Below are 12563 nucleotides of genomic sequence, written 5' to 3' on the forward strand. Positions count from 1 at the left end.
GTTTCTTTCTTCCCTGGGCTCCATGCAAAGCCAATGATTCACTCTGTTTTCTGTCTCTTGAATGAACACAGTGTTCACATAATCATAGAATACCCTCATTTGGAAAGGACCCACAAGGATTACCTACCAACAGTAGAGTCCAACTACCCCTTGGCCCTGCAAATTCCCTTTCCACATCCTCCCTTACTACTTTCATACTTCCTGGTTTGAAACTTTCAGCACTTTGGTCCTAGATATATGTAATTGTGGAAGGGTAGAAGATAAAAGGGGAGAATCTACCGCTCTTAGCAGAGCAGAGTTCTTTATGAGGTATCTGGTTGCCAAAATATCTCTTAAGAAACTTCAGCATAAAGAGTAGATCATTGAGTGGGCTATGTGTGACAGCAGAAGAGACCCTGGGAGTTTTCAGAACACTTAAGCAATATATAATACACATGTAGATAGTTTTTTCCCAGTTATTAATTAGCCAATCAGTTTGAAGTAGTACCATAATTCTCATTTTTTCATGGTGAGGCAATAAGGGTGAATCAAGTGAGGTCACTTCTTTCTAAATTTCCCAGTTACAAGTGGTCAAGGTTTCTTTGCATCATGCACAAAACTATGTTTTCTTTTGACCACAACGAATCAGAAGGTTTAACAGAAAGTCTAATGACAGAAAGTCATTTTCCCGTCGCGGTTGAATACATTCAGTAGGTGCAATGAATTGAGTTTTAATTGTCTGCCAGTTACTGCTTTCGTTGTTAAGCAATGATGTTTGAAGAATGTTTTAATTAGGGAACCTGCTTTCGTTAAACGTCTTAATTTATGAATCGCCTTTATGCCTAATTTCGAGTTTGGCCTCTCTTTTTACTAACAGGCTTTCTGTGCTACCAGTTTGTGCCTCAAGGTGTATCATAGAAAACAAATAGTGATTTCATCCTTTATGTAAAGATGACAGGATATTTTGAAAATGTTGTAGAAAAAGTTCATAGTTTTTAAAGTTTAATCACCTGATATTAAACACTGTGAACTTCAGTTCCTACAAATAAGGGAGATCTCACACTTGACTGTGCCTCAGTTACTTGTTTTACTCCTTTTCCTCCATCTTCACGTTACTTACTGGTTGGAATGGATTTTTTCAGCCATAACATTTCTATCTTGTAAAGCTTTAATTTCCTTAACTTTACTTCACTATCAAACTTGCTTCCCTACCTTTCATTTCATTACTAATTTCAGTCAGTATTCATTTGTTACTGTGTTACAACCGTGAATGGAAAATTGAGCTGAGAGGGAAAAATCATTTTGTTCAGATTATTTCTCCATGGTTCCATAATGCAGTAGAATATATACTATGTCTAGAACTAGGAATTACAACATTATTTTTTTATTATTTCTGAAGAGATTAAGAGCTTGTGAAGGAGTATGTTATTTCAGTGTGAGCTTTCTTCACGGCTGTCATGTGAAAGTCCAGTCCAAGCTGAAAGATACCTATTATAACTTTTATAACAAATGATGCAGCAGTTAATTTTAATAAAGAAAGATAGGCATTGGGTACTGAATGGAGCACTGAGATAAAATGTACTTATAGTTGTGGTATCACACAGGATAATTTCTGATAAACTAAAACAGTTTCAAAAGTAATATACATAAATTTGTAATTTTTTATGTTGAAATAAGGATTGGAACAAAAAGGCCAAACTCCATCTCCCACAAAGAGCAAAGCAGAGCAGCCTGAGGATCTGCAGGATGATGCTGAAGGTAGGTGGTCTGACAGTTTTTCAGAGCTATTAATCAGTTTTACATTTGGAAAAGTTTACTTTGAATTCTTAGGAAAGAACTGGAAAACTTTCGGTTAATGATGCTGTTTGCACATACTTGGAAAGTTCTTTTTGTCCTAGATCATAAGTCTTCTGAAGTATATTTCATCCCAAGGAAGATTCACAGTTATAAATGCTATTTTTATGTGGTGGAACTGCTGATACATCTTGATAAATTGCAGCTGTTTTATCTCTAACCTGTTCTGACTTTACGTAATTAATAAAACCAAATGTAGTGCATGTTGTGCAGGGCTTGGGTCATAGTCTGGTTGGTTAAGTTGGTAGCTGCTGCAAAACACAACTTTCGTTTTCTACAAGAAATTTTTGCTGTATCCTTTTCCTTCACGTAGTGTTTATTTCTCTAGACCTTATGCAGTGTAGTTTCCATGGTCAGATTATGCCTATTGTGTTGTTCCTCTAAAAGTACTTCCTGCACTTGAGTCTTCACAGAGCAGCTTGTCCATGTGTACAGAGGTAAATGTGGTCTGTGTTGTTCTAAAATTGGATCAGAGTATCTTTTTTTTAATCTGTATCTTATTAGTAGAGTTGTTAAAAGATGTTAACATCAAAGACTTATATTCAGAGTGCACAGTTTCACGTGGCTCTCAGATATGTGGAAGAGCGACACTCCCCAGTGCTGAAAAAATTCCCCTTCTGTGAAACAGTTAAAAGGATGAACCTTAATCTTTAATCCATAACAGTTCCTTATCATGGATTCTCTTTGACCTAATGTTCCTCAAATGACACATCTCATTCTGCACCTCAACCAGTGGCTCCACAATCTTCAGCATTTTGACCTAGCGCCGTGTGTTCAGCTCCTAAAATATTCTGACTGGGGTATAGTGTGAGTCATAAAGAGCAGAAAAATGTTAACATCTATCACTTTAAGTAACTGCTAGTAACATCCTGTCACTAACATTGTGACTGGTTGTTAATAGCAAGTACTTAAAGCAATAGCTGTCATCGCCGGGAAGGTGTGGGGGACCCAAGAAATTTCATCCCGCCTGGGTGTCTTTCCTTTCATGCTGCACTGAACCTAGATGATATTAAAATACCAATTTTATGTTTGGATTAGAGAATTCAGCGATGACAAACCACATGTCCATTTGTATGCAGGCTAACCAGCGGGTGGGATCGTGTTGTCGCTTTCAATATTCCTGAACAGGAGAAACAGTAATAGCTTTATGATATATTCTTACATGGAGTGTGGCTAAAACTTTTCATTGTATCAGTGTCTTTAAAAAAAACCCCAAAACCCAAAACAACAGGAAAAAGTTTTGCAAAACTGTGAGGTTTTCCTTCCATTTGAAAATTTGCTTATGCTGTTTCACTATTTTCATGGCTCACTAGATACAGTTTCCTATTTTCCTGTGCCTGTCTATGTTTCCTGGTGACTTACAGTTCACTTTATGGAGCACAAATAAATGCATTGGAAGGGCGAAGTAAATAGTATGGCAAGGGAATGATTGCATTATCCTCGAGCTGTAAAATGCCTGAACTCCTTGAATTTGATGCCATACAGTAGATTTTGCTGATGCAGAATTGAAGTCTGTAAAACATAATCACTGCTGTAGGATTTAATCTAGCTGGTGACGGAGCCGTCGTCTCCTTAGGCAGGAACTGGACCTGTAATGTTTAGGATTGAAAGTCTAAATTTAGACTTGAGAGTCGTTGTGATGTGGGAAATATAAGTAATTAAAGTGTTTGCTGAGGGGCCTGGGGAGAAACCTGGATTGGATTTCTGTGGTATTACCTGTGCCTCTGGAAGAGGAGACAAGCAGTTGGGCTTCAGACACTGAATTCCTATAAAGTTGCCGAGTGGCTAGAGTCTAATGTATCACACCTGTGAGCCATTTCCATTGAAGTAAATGGGATTTGCACACATTTGTCTGAGAAGAAGATTTAGTTCCTCCTGATCTAATTATTAGCTGTTGGTTTTGAGTAATTAAAAGAACTTTTAATGGAGAGCCTTGGAGATTATGAAAACTCCAACTATGTGACGTGAACCACAATTACGTGTCTGAGTAATTTTGTTTAGGTAGGAGTTTGTCTTCACTTCCAAAAAGCTACGTTGTTCTCTTGTTTTATTTTCTTTTAAAAATAAAAAGAATTACTGAAAAGCTAAGGCATATAAACAGTCTTGAATAAAACACAATAAAGCCAAACTCTTCCTGAGGTCAACTTGGTTGAATTTCCCTCACAGTAAAACTGAAGTGCTTTATGGTTCAGTGTGTTTTGGCTTTGGGATAGTTCACATGCTTTAGGTACCCTAAGTTTAAAAAAGAAAAAAAAAGAAGAAAAACCCACGCAAAAATCACAAAACAAAAAAAACACAGTAAACAAAAAAACAACCAACAAAACAAAAAAGCCCACAAAAACCCAACCTGTAGCTTTTAGCAATAGAAGCAAGTCCAAAGATACTTACATTTAACATAAGATATTATTTTCCCCTTGGTAACATGACTAGCAATAAAATATTTAACAAATATACGCTGAGGCACAGGCAGAGCTCAATATATTTTCCTCTGCTTGGTTGTCAGTGTCCTTTTAGACTGAAGATGGGAATACAACTTGCAATTTTACCAGCCTCATGCCTGCCCTCGTGGCAGTCTCTAAAACCTATTCCACAGTAATATTTCTGCTGTAATATTTTTCTCCAGCGTGCCAGGCTGGTTCATTGGCTAGCGGTAATAGAGCAATATCTTTTCAGTGCATGTACAAACCTCCACAGAAGATCAGGGATAGTAGGTTCCTTCATTATTACCCTCTTTGCAATCAAGGAAAGTTGAGTAAGTGGCTGTATGAAAGGAGCTTGTTTTGCAGTAAGCTAAAATAAACACTTGACATGCTAATGAAAGCAATTTTATATTGAACCTCTAAAGTATTAATGGTGTCTGTTATTATACTATTAGATAGATTGTTCTCTGCCTCCAGACTGTTGATAGAGAAAAGCAAGTGTGAACTGCACAGCAGATTCTCATGTCAATGGCTGTATTTGGTAGTTTTTCATTATAGGGATACTATCTGGGGAAATGGATAGACTGGATACTTGGAGAAACATCCTTTACTCCCAGGTTCCCTGCAGTGTTTTGGGTTTGACATGTGCAAACATGCAGTGTGATTTTCTTTTTTTTTTTTCCTCCCTCCCCTTTCCTGCATCCTGGGAGAGTAAAAGCAGCCAGAGATAATTTTGCCTTTCCCTCAGTCAGGTGTATTCAATGATTGAGTGATTTTAAAGTCTCAGGTGAGCGAGATGTGTTTGGCACTAAACAAAACCGAGCACGTCTGCCTTCAGTAGCTCCATAACACAATCCTAAAATAGTTACATAGACAAAATGGCAGTGCTTGTCACAGCGTAGTGGCCACAAGTTGGCACAAATGCCACAGGTCGCCCATTGTCATCCTATTTGTTGTCACCAAGCAAAAGCAAACCATTTCTACAAAAGCCTAAAAAACCAAAAATTTAAAATGCTCCTTGTTTCTCTTACCTACCACCCCACACATCCTCCCATATGTAATGAACAGCATGGGGTGTGCAATAGATTCTCCCAATAGTGGGATAAGCAAAACTGTTTGCCCTTTCCTTCTTTATGGGATTTCTCAGATATAACATGGAACCTGCCCAAGAGCTGCCCAATCCATTCCCACCATGGTCTGTGCGGATCAATACTGTGTCAAAGATAAGTAATACATCTGGTAACAGCAGCACAAATGCCTGATCTTCTCCTCTTCCGGCAGAAAACTTATCAATCCATGCAGCAAAAGCCGTTTCTGTCCCTCTTGAGGTCAGGACCCTCCTTGCCCTCCTTCAAGGGATGTGAAGACAGACCTAGAGCTCTGCAAGTTGTCTTGCTCCAGCTTTTCTCATATGCTACTCCCCAGATGAATACTCAGATTCCTCCTGATAGATTGATAGGCTGTTGGTCTCCCATGATCACCTGTGCTGAGGCTCAGTGTCTGTGTGAGGAGCTGGACTGTTCGAGTTGTTCATCCAGGATGAATTTTATCTGCTTTCCATTCACTTGGTGGGAAGGAGAAAAGTTTGATGGATAAGCCAAGCCAGGAAGGTCAAAATGAACACAAATCACCTTTAAGAGAGTTGATAAGAATTGGTTCCTTTGCCTGATGGGGTCATCACACTTTGTGCTCTTGTCTTTCAAGGGTAACATCACATGTCTGAATGTTGCTTGGCAGTGTCAGGAGTCCAGGCTCACCAGCAGGCACCTGCATGACTTGGTGGATGCTCTGTCCATGAGAGATGTCAGTCTGGTGATTGGAGTGCACAGCAGAAATGAGGTGAAATGAAATGGCATCTGATCTTGACAACTCACTGGTCCAGCAGGTCAGAGCCATTCAGTAGGATGCTCACTGAGAGGGAGACACCCTGGCTCCTCATCCCTTCTCCCAAAAATGTTTTCACGCAATGATAAAAAGCACGTAGTTTTGGGAATAGAAAATAAAACTCAGTGTGTAAGACTCAGGCTTAGTCCTTTAATTGTGAGATTAACACAATTAACTCCTGCTTCTCCTTTGTATTGATGCCTTAAGCCCCTAATGGTTTTTTATTTTTCTAATATTTGTAAGACTTATAAGTTTTATAAGTAGGTTTTAAAAGCAGCACCCCCTCCCTCCTTTGTCCCTTGTCCCTTTCCCTTTCTCTAGCACCCTTGTTTACATATTCCTTAACCCTCTTACCCCATTCTATGCTCCCTATGTCAATCCTACTCCTGAACACAGCAGAGATGTTTAGTCTTTTGTCAAGGCAAGGCCTAGATTGTTGGAATAACAGCATATCAGGGCCTAAACCACAGAATACGGTCAAGAATTAGGTAACTATGTACCCTTTGTGCTCTGATGAAGAGGAAGGTGGGATGAACAGAGGGTCCCAAAACCCCCAGACCCATTTCTCAGGGGGTGGACCTGGGGTGGTCCAGAGTAAAGGCCACAGGGTGGACACATCTGGGATTGGATGGATGGTATTATAAAATGTAACATCCCAGGCACGGCCTGCGCGCGTCTTGTAACATCTTAACCTTGGCAAAATAAACCCTTTCTTATCTCACCCCCAATTAACTGCTCTGGAGATTTTTTCCAGCACCAAAATTCCACGGCAACAGTATACCATGAATTTTGCAGCTGTGCTGCTCACTCCCTAGCTTCACGGGGAGAGATATAGTGTATGCACCCACCACCAGAGTCCACAGCACTTGGCTTATGCTGCATTCTGCTGGTGTGGGCTCCATCCTTTCTGGGGCTGGGGGGATGTGTACAGCAGCTGCTCTGTGCTGCCATTACACAGGGTACAAAGGGGTACAAAGCATCTTCTCTTAGGCCCCTCCAACACTGTGCAGGCCTGATTGTCTCTCTCTTTAAGGTATGAATTAATATTAACTAGCTTTGACTTCTGATTAGTTTTAAAATGTTCTGCAGTTAATAGCAAGCAGGCCTTTATCGTTTGATAAATTGTAGCTACACTCCTTCTTTGCATCCCACAGGGCAGTCATATTCTTCAGTGAATTTCTGCTCCACTGATAATCTACTAAAAATGAACGTCAAGACACGTAATTATACTTCAAAAAACACACAGTCACTTACTCAGCCTTAAAAGTGCTCCTTCTTATTAAGATGGCTTAGAAGTTGCTGTCTTCTTTTTGCCACTAGACCTAATCCTTAAATAAAATGTTAAATGAAGATAAAGTACTACAGAAGAAGTTCCCTGGGAAGCATGTGTATCAAACATGCCTGTGAAACGTTTCACCTTAATGCAGATGGGTTATATTTAAAGGGTGGCTATTAACCCCCATCCACTGTGGTTGATAGCTTCTCTTTTCACTTCTGTTTTGAAGTCCACCATCTGTCTTGACTGATTACAGCTTTCAGAATATTGGGTGATCACCTTCCACTTAGCCAGGGGTAAAACAGGATGTTATCTGTGTTTTGAGTTGTATTTGCTCTCTGAGCAAACACTTCTTAGAAGAATCTTTTCAATCACTGAAGTGGCTTCTGCTGTTCCATTAAATTGCCGTGCAGTGGCTACACAAGATGGCTTGGGAAACACAGCTCATTTTGGCCTCCACAGGTGATGTGCAGTCCTGTTGTGTTGGCCATTTACTCATTTGGGTTTGTTTTAGTGACCTAATGTACGTCTGTGTAACCACACCAGGCAAACAGTTGCAATTCCTGGTTTTGCCCTGAATGCTCCGGAGTAGATTTTCTTCCTCCTGAGATGAGCTAAGGTGAAAAATACTAAGTTACTAAAGTGACTAATGCAATGTTGTCAGAGGAGAGTTCTACACAGTGACACACACCGGCGTACCTGCAGGGGCCTCATCTGTCAAGGAATTCATTGCTCATTTCTAAGCATGATGTGAATAACAGAGAACCATCACAATTGTTCGGGTCCAGTGCAGGAGATGACAGGGCTGGTCCCTTCATTCTGAAACACTGATGCAAAATAGTCCATGGTTTTGTTTGCATTTTATGCTGTTTTTAATGAGTGTATTCTCCTCTGTGGCTTCTCTGTCTGTTTCCTCAATTTGTGAAAAATTGTAATAGGTCTCATGTTTTATTTTGACAGCTTGGGAAAGAAGCTGTGTGGCTGTCTTTTGTGGTGTGCAGTTAGTCAGTCCTTAGGCATACCAGGAAAGAAAAAAGAGTAAATTGATATAGTAATGACAAAATTTGTGACTGTATTGTGACCTTCACGCATGGGGTCCTTTTCTTTCTCTGTCTCTTGGATAGGACTAACTGTAGGGCCAGGAGTCAGGGCTCCTCCATGCTGCTCTTGAGCATGCATCAACTCACATAAGTGATTTCTGTCTCCTTTTATACACTGTAATAACAGTGATAATACCTTTGCAGCAGTGTGTGTATTTTTTTCCATCAAAATGCCAGTTCTATCTTTGTCCTCTGCATGGGCTGTGACATCTAGGGTGTGATGTCCATCCGTATTCTGGTTACGTTGGTCAGCTTGAGCTTCCAGGAGATGTCTGCCTTCATAATGTTTTAAACAGTCACAGAAATAGCAGTGCTCAGCATCCTTGGCAATGAAATGTTTGATGTCCCCTCCCTGGCACCCGTACTGCACAACCCGAGTCGATGGAGAATTGCACCCAGTGAAAAGCCAAACACAGCATTCCCACCAGTCTAGGTATGAAGTGAGTTGGGGCAATTCAGAGTGCTCCTGTCTTCCAAGCACCTCATTTGTGCTGTAGCTGTTCTCCCCTGTTCTTCCTTAGCCAGGAGAGGCATAGCAAAGCCAAGTTACTTGCCTAGTGTGTGACCCACGGAGGAGTGAGGCAAGGGGAACACGCCTGGTGACTTCAGTGGGGCTTTAGCTGACACTCCTGTATTTCTCAGGACATTAAATAGGTGAAATACAATAGTGCTATTTTTAACTTCTGAGATAATCCACTCAAGCTACAGTTTTGTCATTCTTTTCCCACACTCCTGGGCAAAATGCTGCATGGAAATGGAACCCTGTTATTTATTGGGCTGACAGCTTTGCTGGGCTGGGTGCACTCACAGGGCTGCGTCTGCAATGAGGTGAATTGTTGAAGCAGCAGAGAGGGAAGAAGTCTCATAACTCCATTAAACAATTACCGCAGATAACTCGTTACTAACCCTTCTTAAAATTTACCCCAGAGGGGTTATATACAAGTAGTGATTAAAACTGACCTAAATCATAATTTAATTAAAAGAAATTAAAATGCAAACTGAAAGTGTTCAGTAACCTCAGGCCACCACCCTAATGATTCATTTTAATGTGTTTGTAGTTCTGCAATAATGGCCTTTGTGTGTATGTGCTTCTTGGTTTATGTCTGATATCATTTTGCCACTGGAACAGTTTGAAAATGGTTGCAGGCTATATAATCTTGAGTTTCTATATGGATACACGTGCGCTTTCTTCTCACATTTTAGGAGTTTCACTGATGCCAGCCTATCTACTTGTGTGCAGAATGTAACAGCTGTAAGATCAAGGCCTATATTTTTAATTTTCTCATTAATTAGTTTCCCTCTTGTACAAGAAGGAACTTCATGTCATTAGTATGATTACCATGGCAATATTTTTGTGCTGTAAAAAAGATAAATCAAAACTGGCACCTTTGTTTGACAGATCTTGGTTTGTGTTTGCATTTGTCATAGAAAAAAGAAGCACAGGCCAAACCAATAGAGAGATGCCACGGTTGCTGGCCACCCAGAGAACCAGAGGATGCTCCCAGACTTGTATGACAGAGCGATGCAGGGATGTAGCAGGATCAAACCTGGTGTTCCAGGATGTGGTGCCTGCACAGATAAAGATGTGAACCTGAGGTGGTGGCCCTCTGTCACTTTTATTTCTACTCTGGGAAGGAGGAGGACATTTGAAGAAACCTTACTCTGATTGGTGACACCCTATGGATGATATAAGTACAGCTTTCTCAGGAGTGAAAACAGTTTTATTATTAATAACATTTATGTTCAGGAATTAGACTCAATTATCCTTGTGGATCCCTTCCAAATCAGGATATTCCATGATTCTGTGCTGGAGGGGTAAAAATAGACTGGTTTGTACAGATTTTGCAGAATTTCTTCTTTTAAATGAAAAGTACGTTATCTACAATTCTGTTTTCTTCCAAAAAAATGTCTTTTTGCACCAGTTTTTGAGACACTGACTTTAGCCTTGGCTCTAAGCGTGTCGCCAGTTGCTTGTGAAGAAAGGTGCTGCTGAGGAGGAGTAGATGTATGAGCAAACCCAGCACTTACTCAGCTCCGAAATGGGAAGAGCCAAGAGGCCAGCAGGCTATTAATATTTTTGACTTCCCATGTTTGTCACAAGAACAGTGGAAGATGTAAAAAGCCACATGCCTCCAGGCTGTTGGAGAGAAAATGGAAGAATACCTGCTCTGAGAGTTTGTCCCCTGTCCTTTCATGGGGATCTTGTCCCAGCCCTCTCCCATCTGACTGCTGGCTTATTATTTATCATATTATCTGCTTCATTTGGGGGCTGCTACTGCATCTGGCACCTCACTGTGCATGCTAAATGCCTCTTTGTTACAGAAAGTGGGCAGGCACTCACGGAGTATCCACTTTTCAGGCTGAGTTAGAAATGCTACTCGCTTTGCCAGCTTGCTGAGCGTGCTGATTGATCCTTGTTTAGCCTCTTTTCTACCAAATATATCAGTTGGGGGAGGGGCATGGATTTTCTTGATGATCTCAAAGAAAATACCCAGCGGAGAGAGGAAGAACCTAACAGGCAATAGTCACCTTGGCAAGAGAAAGCAAAATGTATGGTCAGGAGTAGATATATTTGAGTGTCTGATTTTGTTTGTGCGGTGCTACCGTAATTCTCAATCTCCTGCTTTTTTTTCAACTGACTGTCATGCCAAGGGAAAAGAAACATATGTTCCCGTTTGTTTTGTGATGTGGCTCAAAATCATTTACAGCTGGTGGCCTAAAATGACACGACATGTCGTTCGCCACTTCCTGTGTATCTCCTTTGGAGTGAGTGACAGATTGCTGTTCAATTACCAGTATAATAGAAAAGCAAATATCGTGAGGACAGATTTCACCTAAAGGAAATGCAATCACCAATTGCTGCAGTAGTAGAAAGAGAATAATGGCAGATACTGTAGAAGCCATCCAGTGGAAAAGACATTTTTATTATAAATAATGTCATGGGGAAGACTCAAGGGAAATGCACTGGCTCTGGCTTTTCTGCCTAGAGAAAAGGAGAGCCAGGGGTGAGTAAAAATATGGTGGAAAAATTGGCTTGCTACTCTTGTAAAATATATTTCCATCTCTTTGCCTTAAGCATGTGCTTCTTAAAGCCTTTCCATTTGCTCTGCACCCAGCTCCAATGGAGAGCAATAATTACAGAAAGACTCTTCATCACACTCATTAGAAGAGTTTTTTAAAAATGGAAAAAACTGTTTGTCAGAGGCTTTGGGATTAGTCACTTCCTCACCCTATAGTTTGCTTTCTTATTGGTGTATTTGTGCTCTGCTTTCTCCCTTTCTCCTGAGATAAAGAGATTTTCCAGGCCAAGCAGAGTTTAACCCTTCCTTCTGCAAGTCATTTACTTGAGCATCACTTGTCCACTCTTCATTTTTTAGCATTCCCTTCTCTGTATTTCTGTCAAAGTCACTTGATAGGCACAGCACGTACTTTCAGTGTGCTGATCGAGATGAATTTTCATGTCACGATCCAGTCAGTCGGTGGGTCAGAGTACAAGAGGTGAAGTTCCTGCTTAAAGTCTTTTACATTTTTCTCTCTAAAGGGACAAAATAAAGTGTTAGACGGAAAACATGTTGAGAATCCTGTAATTTTTGTTCCATTAGACCACCTGTAAACAGTGAATGTCCAGTGAAATAATAGATTTAGGATTGAAAAAACAGATAGTCTGCTGAACCAGATGATCACTTAAACTTTTTCTCGTAGTTAAAGTTTGCTCTGAGTAAGTGATTTAAACAAGAGATATAGTCCCTTTGTAATAAACATAAATGAACTCTTGAAATACCTGGTTTTAGTCAAATAACTCATGGCTATAGTCATGAGAAACAAGTATCATCTGGAAATGGAGCTTTGCATTGTGAATGCTGTAAGGTAATGGCTGAAATGATTTTCAGTGATATATCAGTAGTTACCATTTATGTCTGACCTGCTTTTTCTGAATGTAAAGTCTTTTTGCACGGAGTGAAACATGTTGCACTTGACCATAATTAAATCCTTTATGCTTTGGCACTGCTCATTTCACAGTGATGCAATAACCTCCTTGGGTCTGACCTA

General features: G+C 40.3%; 1 protein-coding gene across 2 annotated transcripts in view; it reads left to right on the top strand.

Moving 5' to 3' along the window:
* The window catches only part of MACROD2 (mono-ADP ribosylhydrolase 2), an 842329-nt gene that overhangs the window by 773016 nt on the left and 56750 nt on the right, over positions 1-12563 (top strand). For both annotated transcript variants that reach the window (XM_039389846.1, XM_027726087.2), the window contains exon 11: positions 1657-1737. In XM_039389846.1, coding sequence (XP_039245780.1) covers positions 1657-1737 — 81 coding nt within the window. The remainder of the gene's footprint in view (positions 1-1656; positions 1738-12563) is intronic.

Source organism: Pipra filicauda, unplaced genomic scaffold (assembly GCF_003945595.2).
Source record: "Pipra filicauda isolate LSUMZ 115617 unplaced genomic scaffold, ASM394559v2 scaffold77_size3566232_pilon, whole genome shotgun sequence".
NCBI lineage: Eukaryota > Metazoa > Chordata > Aves > Passeriformes > Pipridae > Pipra > Pipra filicauda.